Here is an 18909-nt window from a genome sequence, read left to right as displayed (position 1 = left end):
GTCTATCTTATCAATTAATTGAATTGCAATCAAATGGTGTGGAGTTTTGCTATTCATCCAGGTCGATGAACATGGGGCGCATGTGGTGCCCCGCAAAACCTAATGGTGTATGACAGTAATTAGTATTAAAAGGTTAATTGATTTTTATATAATACTGTCCAATGTTCTTTTCTTTTTACTCTAATTTGTAATCAGTAATTTTTTTAAATACTATTCAATTTCGTACTGTCTTTCTTATCAATTATTAAATTGCAATCAAATGATGTACTGCACCACTGAATGAAGTACGAGTATTTTTCGACTGGGAAATTCACCAGACATCATATATACTTGAGGAAATTACACTACATTTCAATTTTTTGCTTTGTATTTTCAAAAATGTCACTTTTAAAAAGTTTTTGCAAGATTATCATTTTTGGACATGTTTGCCCCTCTATATAATTTAAATACCCTACATGTCCTCCATTAAATGAGATTTGACTATATGAAAAATTAGACAAAAATTTGAAAAAGTGTCACATCCAAATAATCCAATTTTCAAATTAACAAAAAAAATTGAAAAAGTGTCACATCCAAACAATCCAACTTTTAAATTAATAAAAAAAAGAGGAAAAAGTGAAACCTAAAACAAAAACAAAAAATACAACTCAATCTATCATTAAAAAACTTACTAACGCTAAACTCACTCCCTTTTCTCTCATTTGAATCGTCAAAATCCCATGTCGTCGACGACCACTATTAATCGGTCCACCGACAACGAAGACCACCATTAATCTCTTGAGGTTTGCTTTTTTCTTTTTTCTTTTGTGCATTTTTTTCTCCTCTTCTGGTTATTCATATTTAGGGATATTTACTTTTTTATTGTTCATATTTTTTGTCCTGGATTGCTCCTTTTTTTTCTTTTCTTTTTTTTGTCTATTTTTCTAATTCTACAAAAATGCTAACATCAGGGTTTATGTAAATTATCTATAAATTTATTTCTTATAACTACTTTCATTTTTAAAAAACGTGTTGCTACTTTTATTTTAAAAAATCAATTGTCCAACTGTTTGGATTTTTCAACCTTATCATTTGAAATTTGATTGTTTCGTATGAAGGTACTGACCCAAAATGTACATGTTCGAACAGTTTAATTTGTCATTTCTTTGCCCTGCACATGAAAGTGTTGATTTTTACAATTTATGTACATCTGGGATATTTTATAGCAATGTCCTCTATGTGAAAATGTTTTAAGTGGATTGTTAATTTGTCAAAATGAAAGTCACGACAGTTATGAATTTCTAACAAATGATTACTCCACAAATTAGTTATGTGACCTATTTGTTGTGATCAATTGTCATTCTCGATAGTTCGTTTCAGTTATTCTCGACAAATGACTAAATGCCGACAGATGAGTTGACTTATCTGTCGATATGAATTGTCGTTCTTGATAGATGAACTGTCATTCTAGACAGTTAAAGGCAATATTTCTCAATATTTGACAACTTCTCGACAGATCAGTTTGGTAGTCATCTGTCGACACGTCCAGCTTTGGTTCATCCAAACAGTACGTGTGTGATTTTGCTTTTTTACATGTATATATCATATTAGCATGTACTAATTATTATGATATGATTTTTTTGTTTGGTTCTTGCAGATAAATTTTGAATTCCTCGTTCCTGAAAAGCGAGGAGGCATAAAATCGGAAGGTGTGTGTCTCGAATGACCAGAAGGGTCCATTGCCTAGTTGGAACAATGAGGTAAATGGTATGTAGAAATTCAAAATTCTAAATACTCTCATCTTATTTCCTAGTATACAAACTAGAAATCGATGACATTTTCGTTAATATTGCGAATATCGTTTTCAACTAGATGGATGAGGCATAGAGCCCTAAGTGTCATCTCCAAGTATTCGATGACCATTGATGTGAACAAATTTGCATACATCATCGGCTATTGTCATGGATTCATGTGGTAACATATGTACCAAATGTTGTGCAATAGCATATCCTTTTGCATCTTACTTGTGATCAAGTTTGCAATCAACTGTCGACAATGGCGCCAGCATTATGACATGCAAAAAAATCTTGTACAAGTTAAGAACGGAAATATTTCGTTGGGATTGATGGTTGAACTGTCGAAATGTAATGAAATAATCTGTCTATGTGAGAATTTTGCTGTGAAGTTATTGCTACAGAACTGACGTTTGCAAACGATAATGATAATATTACTTTAAAATGTACAACACCATCATTCGGTCATGCAAAATACAACTTCAACTAATTTCAAACATCAAGCCTATGTACGTGAGTGGTGTTACAATGAGGTTGGAGCATGTGATCCGACTATGGCCAACTCTACCATAGAAAGTGTATTTCCTTATTTGTATGGTACACTCATATCTGAATCGCTTGTGTCATGTGAGTATTTTTATCCCCTTTCCACTTCCATTCGTCATCTACATGAACAAACTTTTCTCCAAGCGACACAATAAATCTTAAATGATTACTCATACCCAAAAAGTTGAAATTACAATGGTAGGAATTTCACGCAATTAATATGTCGACACTTAATATCATGAAAGTGGTACATTTTCGAATATTTAAATCCATACTATAGCAAAAGGTCAAACTGAAAATTGAAATGTCTATCCCAACAGTTTCCATGTGTAGAATTCAATAATTGAAATATCGATCCCAACAGATTCGAAATGTTGAGTTTAATAGTTGGAATATCTAACCCGACAATTTTCTACAGGTCGAATTCGACAGTTGAATTGTCGAAACTGACGGAAAAAGGGGTGGCAATGAGCCAAGCGGCTCATTGACTCGACTGCTCGACTCATTAAAATCGAGCTCGTGGGCCGCTTGGGTTCATAAAATAATGAGACCGAGCTCGACAACACGTTTGGCTAGTCGAACCGGCTCGACTTCTCCCAAACAGGCAAGCGCTCGCCTACAATTAGGGCTCATGGGCTCATGTAGCAACAGTGACCGTTTATGGTAGCAATTGAGTCGAGCGGCTCGACCATTTGACTCGTCAAAATTGGGTTCGTGGGCCGCTTGGGCTCATAAAATAAAGAGCCCGAGCTCGACCGCTCGTTTGGCTAGCCGAATCGGCTTGACTTTCTAACGGACAAGTGCTCGCCAACGAGCCGGGCTCATGGACTCGTGTAGCAACAGTGACTAAATATTTTTAAAATAAAAAAGTGATTGTTTGCAACGGTCACTTAACTATAAATAGTGGCCAAAATAGCCACAAATATTTTTTTGCCAAAATTTTTCTATAAATACCCATACAGCTTCATTTTCATTTTCACAACAACGGTCACTGAACTATGAATAGTGGCCAAAATAGCCACAAATATTTTTTTCCCAAAATTTTTCTATAAATACCCATACATCTTCACGACAAATCTCTCAACTCTGAATTGTATTCACATAATCTCTCTTTCAACTCTCAAGTCTCAATTTTACATATATTTTGCCACATTTATACAATGATTCTCTCTCAAGTCTACGTTTATACTTTTACTATTTTCATACTTACTAGTTACTACATTTCGATTTCATCACAAACAAATGAATCCACACTTATTTGTTGAGGGTTTGTTTGGTATAGGAAGAGGCGAACCACCTATGACGTCGTAAAGTTAATCTTAGAATTATTTTTTCGGTTTAAATGATATACCTATACTTGAAGATATTCTAGATTTAAGTGTTCATGGAAGCAATAATCCAATTAATTTAGATGATATTGACGTTCCCGAAGTGGGACATAAAGAGGAAAAAGAAGCCGAATCAAACATTCCCGATACGAGGGGAAAGCGAAAGGGAAAAAAAAGCAAAATGTTGGGATCACTTCAAGTTGATTTCAACGGAAAAAGTTGTCAATGGAGTCATCGAATCTAAAGCAGTATGTACATACTACCGATAAAGATTGGCATGGTAAAAAGGAATTGTTACCACCCATCTCAACCGCCACTACAAAACATGTGCAACCGAACATAAACTTCTTCCAGCCGATCAAATACAATTACAATTTGGTTGTTCAAGCGCTGGTTCTACGACTTCGCCCATTTCCATGTGAATGTATTCGAAGGAGAAAACTCGAACCAAAATGGTGAAACATGTTGCTAGTGCTGAATTGCAACCAACACTTCATCTCCTACGTGAAAGTATATTCGCAACTAAGGTACGTTGGGGTAAGTCGAAACACTCTATGTTTAGATACAATATAATATTTCGTTGATTCAAAACATTAATTAATTATAGATTTGCAAAAAAAGGGGTGTTATATCTTTAACTTCGGACATATTGAAAGGGATTAACAAAAGATCATATATAGCTGTAACTGCACATTATATAGACCCACTTTGATGTATACATAAGAAAATTATTACTTTTAGAATTATTAAATTTTTTCATAATAAGTGTGTTTTTATGCACTTATATAACTCACAAACATTACTAAAATACGAGCAAAGTATTTGAAATGTGATCTAAATTTGTTTAATTCTTGGATTATAGGGTTTGTTGATGGACTTGATGGAATTCGCGAGGAAAAAAAAGAAGCAAAAAGGACGAAAACAAATCAAAGTGATAGTTCAGGGACCAAAGTGCAAATATCCAAAAGATAAACCAAAGGAGCAATCAAAGAATTGATACTGCCAAGTACCAATTGGAGGTTAATACGAGATGATGGAACAAAATAGTCGAAGAAAAGATGTCAATAAACAAGAAGATTGAATTTGAAGACTAAAACGGCACAAACGGGAAATTCATTAAACCATGCGGTCGCATGGTGTTATTTCCAGACACAGTCCCCTATAGGGAGTTTGATCCCCAAATTTGGTTCAGCGGCAGTCGCATGTTGTAAAATTATGAGTCGATTCTGCAGTTTCCTTTTTACGTTATAACTCTATTGGAAGACGATTTTGACGGGATATAAAAGCCTAGATTCATCAGAATTAGGGCTAGAACGCATTGAAGGAGAACAAAACACTTCTTGGAGACCAAATTGAGGGAGATCAACAAGTGATTTCATGAAGAACATCAAGATTTCATCAAATTTCAATATCCAGTGATGTTTTATTTTCAAGAATTCATGCATTCCTTTATATTTCAATGTTAGGCTAAGTTTTCTCATGCTAAGAGATTGATGAACTATGTAATATGATTTTTGGATTTTAATTCTTGCAATTTGATAATTAAACGCATATTTGATTATCTGAATGATTTATATACATTAATTTCATCCATGATTGGGTGCACGCTATTGTGTGATGTGTAATGACTTATTTCTTACATTCGAGAGAAGGGAAATAGATTTGAAAAGGTATGGATCATCATAGGGTCCGATAGGGGATAGAAATATACCTCTATGCCTTGCGTGATTCTTTAATTCCTCATAAAATTCCATGCATTCTTATGTATATGCATTCGTCATAGAAATATAGACTGGTGGTACGTAAGACTAGGTTCAATATTGCTCGAGAGAGTGTGTTGAATAGACTTGGGAGCATTGAGTCGTCAGATTGTGAAATTAGGGTTTCAAGTGATTATTACATAGGAATTCGTGATCCTAGTGTTTTCTAATTTTATTGAATACAATCAATTTTGCATTCCAATTATTATTTTGCAATTAAATTCATTTAAACACATAGTTTGCATAATCAAGTCATTTAGCGAAATTAGGGTTTTCATAAATTAGGGTCTTATTAAATTAGGGTTTTTCTAAGAATAAACTCCTGTTTTGAAAAATTCGTTTCGGTTAAGGCTAAGATAGAAAAAATTGAACTACTCGATCTCTGTGGGACGATATTCGGAATTTAATATTCCACTTTATTAGTTATTAAAGAACCGTATACTTGCGGTAGTTTTAAATCGAAAGGAAATAATTTCGTGAACACTTCACAACACTAATGATATATATAATGCTATTATGAGTTTTATTGGAGAATATCATGCAAAAGTAAAATTCATTCTTTTACTTTCGATAATACTAGTATTAATAAAGTAGTTGTCGATAAATTGTGTAATGTATTACAACCTGATTTCGATGGGTATTTGTTTCATATTCGTTGAGTGTGTCATATTTTGGATTTAATTGTGCAAGATGGTTTAAAACATATAGATGGATGAACTTCAAATGATTAGGAACGTATTAATATATATCACAATCTCATCTAGTATAAAACAAGCATTTCAGGATTATTGTGTTGAAATTAGAGTGACGAATGCTAGAATTTTTTAGCGACGTAGGTCATAGATGGAACTCTACTTACTTATTATTAAAGTCATGCGAAAGTTATGAACATTTGATAACTAACTTTTATAACAATAGGCGCATTAGAAACAATGAGAACTCTATGTTTAATGAATCCAATTGGCTTTTAACTTGGAAAGTTAAAAAAATTTTGACATCTTTTTATGACTTCACAAATATTTTATCTAGCGTTTACTATCTCATTAGCTGTATGGTACTTGAACGCCTTTATATAATTGCAAGAATATTTAATAAATACAAAAATAACTCTGATTTTAGTGCAATTATATATGCTATAGAATTAAAGTTTAGAAAATATTAGGAAGACTTGCCTGTGTTATTTCATTTAGCATGCGTAATGGACCTCGATATAATTTATCGAAAACTAAATATGTAATTGATCAAATTTCATAAGCCTTAACTTTTAATACACCTATCACCTATAGAAATTTAGAGCAAATATTATGTGAAATATATGAATTACATGCGGATCGAATGGGTACAAATGTTAGTCGGTACCCTCTGCACGACTGCACCTACTCGTTCTGCTGATATTGAAGAACACCGAATATTAAATTTATTTGAAGGTATTAATATATTATGATGCAACTGCAATAGGATCATCTAGTGTTATGTCGTCCACATTTGCATCTCATCAAACATCGGACGCAAGTCCAAATGCATTGCCTGTTGAATTAATTAATTACTTCAATCATATGCCAACAAACGAAACAATTAAAAAAAATTCAGTAGAAGTAACTGAATTCTAGCAAAGGTATGAATGACAATGGTCAGTTGTTTCTGTAATTGCAAAATAACTACTCACACCTCCGATTAGCACTGTTGTTTCGGAGTCTGCTTTTAGTGTAGGTTGTCTAAGGTCATGAGCCTGCTAAAAGAAGATATTTTGAAGTATTAATATGCATGAAGAATTAGTAGAACGCTCATTATCGATTATAAGATAAATATGTCGAACTTGCATGTCGTTAGGTACGTGATATTTAATTTAATCATATTAATCAAAATTTCTTATTTTCGAATCGTTACTTTTAATTTTCTTTGAAAAAAATTGTATACGTTATAAGTTATTCATGTACAAATTTTAACTCCGCCTACTTAAAATTTACATAGCCGATCTCAAGCTCAGATAAAGGAGGAGTTATATTTTATTTTTATCTATTTAATATATATATATATATTGTAAAATTAACGAGCTCAAGAGCCAAGCACGCCCTTGAAGGGACGAGCTAGGCTCGTGACTCATGTGTTTGGCTCGCTCCATTGCCACCGCTAGACGGGAAGCATATATGTGGATGATTGAAACAAATTTTTTATCATATTAAGTATGATCATCAATATTGCACTACCACATGACAAAATCTTCTTTCCAAATAATTTGCACAGAAAATTATTAAAGTGACAATCCTTGAAACATTTATTGGGTTTGATTAGAAGAAATTATTCAAAATATTAATGATAATAATCAATTATTAACTACATGACACAACATTTTACCAAATAAATAACTAAATACTTTATTAAATATGGAATCATTCACAACATTTTGTAGAGGATTTAAAAAGATTTAAAAGACAAAAATCAAACAAATTAATAAATAAGAGTTTAAAAAATTCCAAATAAAAATGACGTTCTTGTATTTAACATTTACAAAATAGTAAGCTATAAGATAAAAAAATATAAACTATTTCTAATAGCTAACATCTCAAAAGTGAATGATAAATCCAATAGTAATGTCTTTTTTATGAAGGAATGAAGAAGATGGATAAAAAGTTAGTGTTTGTTAATGGTAAGAAGATATGTGTTTATGTTAACTTTGCAAATTCTTTTATTATTATTATTTTACCAAAATTCATATTACCCAATACAATAATCATATATCCAATGTTTATAATATGCAAATTAAATCATCACATCATAACATTAATGACATTCAAATCAAGCATTAAATGTTCCTAAAATGTGTGACAAAGGATAATTTGGACAATTCACATAAAAAAAATGACATTATTGAGTATCTTTAGTGAAAATGAAATTTTTTTGTAAATCTCCATAAAATTATATTAGACTTCTTTGTTGGCGAAACAAAGGGCCCCAGAAGGAAGGAACGGTGATTAAAAAATCTCCAATTTGTTGTACTATTTATTTATTTCTAAATACTATTTTAATTAAAAAATATAAATAGTTAATTAAATATAAAGAATTCAGAAAAGATTATTTGAAAAATAAAAATTCCTTTATTATTATTTTAAACTAGCAGCAAAATTTTAAATAAATGTCCCATCAAAAGTTTTCCGTTTATAAACTCAAAAAGGGCAAAAAGGAAGAAAGAAATGAGGTCAGTTGTAGCATTTCTACTTTATAAGCTAAGATTTTATAAACTCAAATAAAATCCATTGTAGTCTAGTTGGTTAGGATACTCGGCTCTCACCCGAGAGACCCGGGTTCAAGTCCCGGCAACGGAATTTTTAAATTCCCCTTTTTGTTTGCACTTCCACTTTGTCCCTAACCTTCAATGTATATTTTGAATTAAATGAGTTTTGAAAAATTGTGGCCAAACACGAACTTAGACTCTAAGCAACAAAGCCTATTTCATCCTAGAGGGATTAATAGAGCTTCAAAACAATTATACAAACATAGCACTTTACAGTAAATTCTGCAATAAATAAATGAAATTTAACTGCTTTCAAATTTTCTGCTTGCCTCTAAATACGAAGGCAAACTTCAGTAGCCGCACAAACTTGCGACCATAATTTTCAATAATTTGCCATTCTGTTGAGAATACAGAAAGAAGGGGCATACCTTGAGGTTGAGGATATATTCAGCCCCATTCTCTTCTAGGAGAAAGTCTATTTCCATAGGAAAACCTGCAACCTTGCCTTTTCATAATTACTGTATTCCTATCTAGATAACTAGCTAACTAGCTAGGACGGTCCAGAATTCATCCTAATACCTTGTATCTTCTACAACGGATACAGATTGAACATATTTGCTAAGCATATGCATATTACACAAGGCCATTCACTCCTACAAAAAATGAAATATACATAAATTTGCTAAACATAGCGAGTATGAAAGTCTGAGGCTATTAACTACTCTAGAACAAAGCTGAGAAGCGAATATGGTCTTTCACAACTCATTTCAAAAATGGAACTTATTATCAAAACCCACCTTAACAGATAAGGAAATGCAATAAAATGATTGCCAATTAGAACGGACAGAAAAACATCAATTGTATAGCAGCAAGAGGATGAGCAGATCGCAAGTGATCATCCAAAAAATATTTAGGCTTACATAATAGTAACTGTTACGCCCCTAACTGAACCACTTCGAAAAGTTCACCACCAAATCACGCGAGGTGTGGAACGTTCATCCAAAGTGGTTCCGAAATGACTTTACCAATGGAAACGATCTGCTATCACATTACGAGGCGTAAGTAATCCTGCAGGACTGACCGAAGCGCCCTCGCCCCCCTTGAATCCGAGGCAAAATTAACCTCGGGGATCTCGACCAAAGGATCCACCGCCAATTTCAAAATGAGATCTTTGTCAAGATTTTTTCTGCCCCCAAGGTTTAAAGTGATTTGATGTCTCCACAAGACTAGTTGATGTAACCTATCAACTTTATGTCAACTCAACTCGGGAGAAGTAACTACCTGCCCACTCTACAGACACGGCTGACTGACGCCTATGAGCAGACGTCTCATACCGTTCAAATGTATACACTTGTCTCACATCCAATGGCTCTCCTCACCTATAAATACCCAAAACTTGGCAATATGCAAGGTAATGAAATTCTTTCTACTTATCACTCCATAGCAAGTAAACATATATTCTCCTCCCCACTATTTTTGCACAACCTTGATACTGTTCCGATCGTCTGAGCCTAGCTTGACCGTCGGAGTGTATACAACCGATGCCACCCCCGTTGGTTCCAGCCATGTGCAGATTCTGACCGTGCGTTGATTGTGTGCAGGAAGGAATACGTGAAGTGGCTATCGGTTGGGCACGTGGAGGGTCCAATTTCCGAGGTTAACAGTAACTCAACAAAATCTGATTACACATGATCTAAGGAGGAAATTTGATTTAAAAAAGAAAAAATGCAGAGACTTTCAGACTACGAAAAACCACATCAATTGACTGACAAAGTTAACTTCGTCAACTCAACTGAAGGAAAGAACAGAATTTTGTAGTATTAGAAACTAGTATGTTCACACCACATAACAGACAAAAATCAGTTACCTATTCTCCATAGCTTAAGAGCTATTATTATATCCAAAGCTTTTGCAATACAGCAGTAAAGAAAACAGGCAACCAAAGAAAACAGGCAACCAGCTTTATCAACTACAAAAAAAAATACTACCTGATCTAATCCAGATGTCGAGAACTATAAAGCAGCAATTGGGATGGGAGCAAAAAGCTGAAATAGAAATGATCTGTTTAACACTTGAAAAAATTTATCGTACAAGGGCACGAAAGGCCACTAAAAACATTCCACAATCTACATAATTCACAAAGGACAACTAAATTTTATGTATGAAACATTACAGACAGGAGTATCCAACGACTTACACGTGACTAACTAGGGGAAGGCAGCGAGGATCCTTTGGAATGCAAACTGAACCACATACATTTGTCTTTAACAGCTTCAGATTCACTTGCATACTCTTTGAATCTGTACTCTTCCTGCTTGCAGGTAGGAGGCACTTTTCCTTCACTGTAGCATTGACTGCAAAGGCTGAGTTGCGATTTCATCTCTTTAAAGCGGGAACCAATTATTGGATAACGGCAAGTTGAACAGACATGGAAACCATGGCGAGTTCTATCCCCAGTTTCAAGCTTCAATAGAGTCGACATGATACCGAAGCCCCACTCTTGATCATCGAACATCGCAATGAACTCTGTTAAAGAGACCTTGGAGTTATCTGTTTCTCCATGGATTTCCAGTATTTCACTAATACCATGGGAGGGAATATAGATGGCCCTCAATAGTTTGATGTATCTCTGGGCGTCAGACTTCGATATCTCTGTGCTACCTTCATTTACTGGGCGCCACAAGAGTGCATCATATGCAAGCCGTTTTCGCTTGTCTGGAGAACCACCACAAATAGGTGAAAGGGCAGCAAAAAACAAGCCCAAATCCACCCTACCTGACTCTGATTCATCCAAAACAGAGAGGATTTTCTGGTTTACAGCTTTGACAGCTCCTGTAAATGTTTCAGGCTTCAAGAATTTAAGTAACTTGCGGAGAATTCCCTCCAATGAAGCCTTGCGAACGGACTTTTCAGGTATACCACTGCCAGAATAGGAAACCTGAACGTCGCTTTCATTCATTTCTTTCTTTATTAGTTCTACCTCACACCGATTCAATCTAGTGATCCTCTGAAAAGCTCTAATATCAAGTGCAACCGCGAGTTCTGGCCTCAAAGTAGTTTTCTCACCTACAGTTTTAAATTTTGAAGGTTCCACGGTAATGTAGGCCTCCACAACATTACCACTACCATTTCCCTTCAACTTCTTCTTCTGTAGCTGCTTCAAGTGGGATATGGCATCATGTAATTCGACCCTGTTTGTCATTTTTAAAGCTTCTTTTAAAGCTTTCTTAGCTTCGTCAGTTTCCCCAGCTCCTAGCAAAGAAACTGCTTTATTTAACTGTGCTCTCCAATGGGTTGGCCACACACCCAAGACCCTAGTATACATCTCTGATGCCCTTTGATACCTCACCATATCCATATATAGCCCGCCCAGATTGTACAGTGCATCTACGTGACCAGGTTTCAAGTCAATAGCTTTCTGAAACTCCTTAATTGCATTATCATGATCACCCACAGCATGCAAAGCAGAAGCCAAATCACAGTGTGCATCAGCATAATCATTCTTCATATAAATAGCCTCCTCTAAGGCCTTAATGGCCGCCTTATACTCACCCACACCAAAAAGGGCACTACCCAAAAGCTTCAAAGCCCTAAAATGTGTAGGGCACAAAATAGCAGCTTCTCTATAATGCTCACAAGCACTAATAAGCATACCTTCACCTTCAAGTGCAATTCCCAAATTCACATGAATCTGGGGCAACAGATACGTCCATTGATTCCCACCAACCTCTGCCGCCTCCAGTGCCAGTAGAAATTCTGCTTTGGCCTCACTATGCCTCCCAAGCACATATAAACAGTTCCCTGCTCTAAAATGCGGTCTGACATCAGTTGGCTGCAACTCGCATGCTCTCTTGAAGCTCACCAAAGCCTCCTTAAACAAAAAATGCTCATACAATACTCTTCCAATCGCCATATGTCCATCAAAAGCCTCTTCCCTTGACCTTGCTCCATCAGCCCTAGACCTCAAAACTCCCAATTCCTTCACAAAAACCGCATAGTCATGCCCCAACTCTTCCCAAACCACCCTTTTCTCAGTAATCTCCACAGATGGGCCGAGCTCCCGAGACCAGCCTGGATCTGAATATACATCAGAATTATCATTTATCACCTTACCATCCTGGGACTGCTTCGATTTTAACCTTTTAATTAATATTTCAAGATCGTCAACAAGTTTCCACGTATCATCAAACACAATGCCGTGGTTAGGGGAGGATGCCCAGGCAACGGTGCGCTTTTTTTTATGGGGTTCCATCAAACGCTCATCTGCAATTGACGAAGACGAGGCGGCCTCCTCTGAAACCAATGAAATTCCATTTTTCTCCTCAGAGGAATTAAGCTCGAGGCCAAGGGCATCAAAATCGCGATCCACATCACCAGCTCCGTCATCGTAGGTTCGAAGGAGGCCATCGAACGTGAGGCCCTTTTCGCCGTCTATAAATTCTCCGTATGTACGAAACACCTCGTCGAGGATTGCATTAATTTGCTCCTCGCTAAATTTAACCCTAGGGTTCACCGCCACCACCAGAGCCGACATTTCCTCACGGCTAAGACCACCGTCCCTGTTCGCATCGAATTGCTGGAATATTATCTTAACTTTCTGCGATCTGCTCCCCCGAGTCGTCATTTTTTTTTTTTTTTACTTCTTTCTCTAGATTAAGGGTTTAGGATTAGAAACACAAGCTAAATTTAAGGGCCATAACATTGCAGATGAAAGGCCTCGAATACCGAGTTTTGATTTTCAATTAGGGTTTCAAAGTAGAAGATTTGAAATTCTAGGGTTCCAGAACTCTTTGCAAGAACGGTGAAAGTACGAAACCCTGAAATTTACCGAAAATGAACTCCAACGCCCAAGGTCTTGATTCTTTCCCAGAATTATCAGGGTTTTGAGCAAAATAAATTCTAGGATTTACAGAAAGGCTTGGTAATTTTAATTCTGTGAAACACTAATGTTGAAGGGAAAATCATTTCAGTGGGGAGAATGTGACTGTTATCATAGCTGCATTGGATCTTGAAATATAAGCATGAAAAAGATACACTCTTCTCTTCATTTTTCTCTCCCTAATGTTGGTTGCCATTGTTATCTTCTGGCTGTGATGATGGAGTGGTGTGGATGGTGGGGTCGGGGGGTAGAGGACAAATAAACAAACAGATTGCTGATTGCCTTTTTACCTTTAGAAATTATTTATTTTCATTTGTTAGTTTATTTGTCTGTGTCTAATGTCTATCTTTGGTTAATTAAGCTTAGTGGGACTCATTATTGCTTTAATTATGAATTATCTTAATAGTGAAATGCTTATGATAGATTAAAATCTGATTGATGGAACAACGTTGCTATGGGTATAGAGATTTAAATTTCTGTATCGATCGAACACTCACATTCAAAAGGCGGGAAATTTTTTTCTTTTCAATATTTTATACACGGGCCCACTCTCATGTGAGTGAAAATTCAAAAATCTAGCAAAAATTTTCTGTACTTGAAAAATTTTTGTTGATGGAAAGTCTGTCGCTTATTGACCTTTTCTTTTTCTTTTTTATTTTGTTTCATTTATGGATGACATTTAAGAACTCCTATGGAGGATTGGATTTTTATTTATTTATTTATTTTATCTCTTGTTTTCATTGAAAATGTCTTAATATTTCTTGGAATATATTTTTGTCTTATTTTCAGATTATTCAAAATCAAAATTGATCCAACTTAATTAAAATAAACCTAAATGCAGTCAAAATCAACGCCAAATTCAAATTACTTACACACTTAGGGCCTGTTCGAGCCCCATTATTTTTTAATAAGACATTTTGAAATAATAGATTGATGAAGAACTTGTTAAAAAATAAGAAAAAAATTTAAATTTATATGTAATATTATTTATTGAAAATGTGATTAAAAAGAAGAGAAAAATGTACATTGAAAACAATGAGAACCAAATAAGTGCCTAGTGCATCCCCAAAGAATGCATCAAATCACCAAATTTGGTGCAAAGAGACTCCAACAAGAACCAAACTTTACACCATTTTGGTGCAACATTATTCATTTTGCACCATTTTGTATCAAAATTGTGCAAAGTCAAATTTGCTCTTATTTCAATTTGACAAAGTAATTGATGGAGGATATTTGTGTCATTTGTGTTATATATTTTTTTAATACAATAATTATTATTATTAATGTAACTATCATCATCATCATTATTATAATTATATATTTTTGTTTTTATTATTATTTGCATTTAAAATAAATTTTAAATGTAAAAAATACTAATTAATGTATTAATTCACATAAGAATACAAAAAATAAATAAATAAAATTGTGGAATGAACACACGAATTCCAAAAATTAAATTGCAATTATATTTTAGCTTTGTAATATCATAATATTCAAATTCTGCACTATTTTTAATGAATGATTTAATATTTTCGTGTTTGTAGTGTTTACTACTAATTGTACTATTTTTTTTATATAATTATGAATTTAATCTTTTACTTAATTTAATGTAATTATTTATTTAGTAATTTATATATTTGTAAAATAGATAAATTATTAAGAATAAAAAAGAAAAGAAAATAATTAAACACTGTCATTTGATGTATAAATTTTGGTATAATGGTTGAAGATTTTTTTAGTTTGGTATAAAATGGTACAAATTTTGGTGTAGGATTGGAGATAACCTTATAATCCTTCAGTGGTCAAGGTTCTAATTTCATTCTTATTCAGAAACTTTCTTCCAGAAAACCAGCAAATTGATGGCATTTACACAAAATATTTTTTACAACCAAAATTACGATTTGAGAACAGCTCCTTCAATGATTCTCCAACCTGATTTCCCACATGACATCTCATACCGTGTTGTGTACGTTGTGCTGTACGAGTCGTCATGCTCGGGATGAGCTAAATCAGTTAGTCGAGCTGATTCCTCGAGAGTTGCTTCCACAATAGCACGTCGACCATCAGCCGAGACAGTTACACTCTCTATTGTAAGGTTCAGAAGTTCGTAGTTCCAGAACCAGCCATGTTGTGCAATTTCTGCTGCTCGATCTGTCCAGATTTTTAGCATTTGTCCATCCAGGACCTAGCAGTATTTCAGATATGTAAAGGAGGACGAGTGAATTAATTGACAAACGAGAAAAATACATGTGAAGTAGCAAATACCACTAATGAGACTGACGTTACGCAGAGAGATCCAACTAGAGTGTTCTATGTGAATTTCCAGTGGTCTCCCACTTTAATGTTATCAATTCTCTCTATTAAGATAAATTATCAACGATACGTTAAACCATGGAACACTGTATTAGGAAACAAACATAAGATACATATCTAAGGTGCAATGAGAACCCAATTGAGACCTGCATATTATAAGATTCTCTCACCCAGTTCGACATTCCATCCCCCTGCACCAGGGTAGAACTCAACCACAACCAATATTAACCAATGCATTGATGCAGAGCACATTCATATGAATCCAGATTTAAAAGGAGCCAGTTTTGCCTGTCTTCAGCTGGCCTTCAAAAAAAACTATATACCCATTACCATTTTTTTTACATATTAGGTGACCTAATGCCAAGGTTATAGTACAAAAGATCTTTAGTCCATATGAGCTTTGCGCAGACACGTTCAATAGCTCAAACAAAAATTAAGATGTCAAATTTAAATGGCACCATCTATGTCCATGGTAACAGTATGTTCGGCCAGATGGGAAATAGCGTTTTTGGGCTTCGTCCTTCTACTCAAACATAAGGAAGATGGAAAAATAGCATATTACCAGTAAAGCGGAGGAAAATCGGAATAAGAAATTCTTACCTCTGACAATTTTCCAAAAAAATGATTTGGTCCTAGAGCCTGTGATTTGACATCCTGCCACTTGCGCACAATAATTTCTGCAAATCTAGCATCCATTCTAGGTATTTCGTCTAAATCTTCTGCTACTGAGGCCTCTGAAAGTGATGTATTTCATTCTCAGGATCAAAGAGAATTACATGCGGATCGAATGGGTACAAATGTTAGTCGGTACCCTCTGCACGACTGCACCTACTCGTTCTGCTGATATTGAAGAACACCGAATATTAAATTTATTTGAAGGTATTAATATATTATGATGCAACTGCAATAGGATCATCTAGTGTTATGTCGTCCACATTTGCATCTCATCAAACATCGGACGCAAGTCCAAATGCATTGCCTGTTGAATTAATTAATTACTTCAATCATATGCCAACAAACGAAACAATTAAAAAAAATTCAGTAGAAGTAACTGAATTCTAGCAAAGGTATGAATGACAATGGTCAGTTGTTTCTGTAATTGCAAAATAACTACTCACACCTCCGATTAGCACTGTTGTTTCGGAGTCTGCTTTTAGTGTAGGTTGTCTAAGGTCATGAGCCTGCTAAAAGAAGATATTTTGAAGTATTAATATGCATGAAGAATTAGTAGAACGCTCATTATCGATTATAAGATAAATATGTCGAACTTGCATGTCGTTAGGTACGTGATATTTAATTTAATCATATTAATCAAAATTTCTTATTTTCGAATCGTTACTTTTAATTTTCTTTGAAAAAAATTGTATACGTTATAAGTTATTCATGTACAAATTTTAACTCCGCCTACTTAAAATTTACATAGCCGATCTCAAGCTCAGATAAAGGAGGAGTTATATTTTATTTTTATCTATTTAATATATATATATATATTGTAAAATTAACGAGCTCAAGAGCCAAGCACGCCCTTGAAGGGACGAGCTAGGCTCGTGACTCATGTGTTTGGCTCGCTCCATTGCCACCGCTAGACGGGAAGCATATATGTGGATGATTGAAACAAATTTTTTATCATATTAAGTATGATCATCAATATTGCACTACCACATGACAAAATCTTCTTTCCAAATAATTTGCACAGAAAATTATTAAAGTGACAATCCTTGAAACATTTATTGGGTTTGATTAGAAGAAATTATTCAAAATATTAATGATAATAATCAATTATTAACTACATGACACAACATTTTACCAAATAAATAACTAAATACTTTATTAAATATGGAATCATTCACAACATTTTGTAGAGGATTTAAAAAGATTTAAAAGACAAAAATCAAACAAATTAATAAATAAGAGTTTAAAAAATTCCAAATAAAAATGACGTTCTTGTATTTAACATTTACAAAATAGTAAGCTATAAGATAAAAAAATATAAACTATTTCTAATAGCTAACATCTCAAAAGTGAATGATAAATCCAATAGTAATGTCTTTTTTATGAAGGAATGAAGAAGATGGATAAAAAGTTAGTGTTTGTTAATGGTAAGAAGATATGTGTTTATGTTAACTTTGCAAATTCTTTTATTATTATTATTTTACCAAAATTCATATTACCCAATACAATAATCATATATCCAATGTTTATAATATGCAAATTAAATCATCACATCATAACATTAATGACATTCAAATCAAGCATTAAATGTTCCTAAAATGTGTGACAAAGGATAATTTGGACAATTCACATAAAAAAAATGACATTATTGAGTATCTTTAGTGAAAATGAAATTTTTTTGTAAATCTCCATAAAATTATATTAGACTTCTTTGTTGGCGAAACAAAGGGCCCCAGAAGGAAGGAACGGTGATTAAAAAATCTCCAATTTGTTGTACTATTTATTTATTTCTAAATACTATTTTAATTAAAAAATATAAATAGTTAATTAAATATAAAGAATTCAGAAAAGATTATTTGAAAAATAAAAATTCCTTTATTATTATTTTAAACTAGCAGCAAAAATTTAAATAAATGTCCCATCAAAAGTTTTCCGTTTATAAACTCAAAAAGGGCAAAAAGGAAGAAAGAAATGAGGTCAGTTGTAGCATTTCTACTTTATAAGCTAAGAGTTTATAAACTCAAATAAAATCCATTGTAGTCTAGTTGGTTAGGATACTCGGCTCTCACCCGAGAGACCCGGGTTCAAGTCCCGGCAACGGAATTTTTAAATTCCCCTTTTTGTTTGCACTTCCACTTTGTCCCTAACCTTCAATGTATATTTTGAATTAAATGAGTTTTGAAAAATTGTGGCCAAACACGAACTTAGACTCTAAGCAACAAAGCCTATTTCATCCTAGAGGGATTAATAGAGCTTCAAAACAATTATACAAACATAGCACTTTACAGTAAATTCTGCAATAAATAAATGAAATTTAACTGCTTTCAAATTTTCTGCTTGCCTCTAAATACGAAGGCAAACTTCAGTAGCCGCACAAACTTGCGACCATAATTTTCAATAATTTGCC

The 18909-nt window shown here is 34.0% G+C and overlaps 2 protein-coding genes and 2 non-coding genes across 4 annotated transcripts; 2 read left to right on the top strand and 2 right to left on the bottom strand.

Moving 5' to 3' along the window:
* Positions 1 to 8656: 8656 nt before the first annotated feature.
* On the top strand, positions 8657 to 8729 carry TRNAE-CUC. Its single transcript has one exon. It is a non-coding gene; the product is annotated as a tRNA-Glu (tRNA).
* A 1943-nt stretch (positions 8730 to 10672) lies between these two features.
* LOC111401299 (uncharacterized TPR repeat-containing protein At1g05150-like) lies at positions 10673 to 13769 on the bottom strand. Its single transcript, XM_023028980.1, has one exon. It carries the CDS (start codon positions 13260 to 13262, stop codon positions 10842 to 10844), a length of 2421 nt encoding a protein of 806 aa, XP_022884748.1. The 5' UTR covers positions 13263 to 13769; the 3' UTR covers positions 10673 to 10841.
* A 1516-nt stretch (positions 13770 to 15285) lies between these two features.
* LOC111401298 (protein ACCUMULATION AND REPLICATION OF CHLOROPLASTS 6, chloroplastic-like) lies at positions 15286 to 16594 on the bottom strand. The gene is made up of 2 exons (XM_023028979.1): positions 16431 to 16594; positions 15286 to 15702 (listed from the first exon to the last, which is right to left on the bottom strand). Exons 1-2 carry the CDS (start codon positions 16524 to 16526, stop codon positions 15412 to 15414), a joined length of 387 nt encoding a protein of 128 aa, XP_022884747.1. The 5' UTR covers positions 16527 to 16594; the 3' UTR covers positions 15286 to 15411.
* A 1938-nt stretch (positions 16595 to 18532) lies between these two features.
* Positions 18533 to 18605, top strand: TRNAE-CUC. The gene has a single exon. It is a non-coding gene; the product is annotated as a tRNA-Glu (tRNA).
* Positions 18606 to 18909: the final 304 nt, after the last annotated feature.

This window comes from Olea europaea, chromosome 10 (assembly GCF_002742605.1).
Source record: "Olea europaea var. sylvestris chromosome 10, O_europaea_v1, whole genome shotgun sequence".
Classification (NCBI taxonomy): Eukaryota; Viridiplantae; Streptophyta; class Magnoliopsida; order Lamiales; family Oleaceae; genus Olea; species Olea europaea.
Note: the sequence above shows the minus strand (reverse complement) of the source record. Positions and strands in the feature narration are given on the sequence as shown.

What these genes read in the sequence shown, in the direction of transcription:
- LOC111401299 (XM_023028980.1), bottom strand. Translation starts at nt 13,262, where the DNA reads ATGACGACTCGGGGGAGCAGATCGCAGAAAGTTAAGATAATATTCCAG.
- LOC111401298 (XM_023028979.1), bottom strand. Translation starts at nt 16,526, where the DNA reads ATGGATGCTAGATTTGCAGAAATTATTGTGCGCAAGTGGCAGGATGTC. An exon ending in TTTTTGGAAAATTGTCAGAG is followed by an intron (nt 15,703 to 16,430) that starts GTAAGAATTTCT and finishes AAATACTGCTAG; the next exon opens with GTCCTGGATGGACAAATGCT.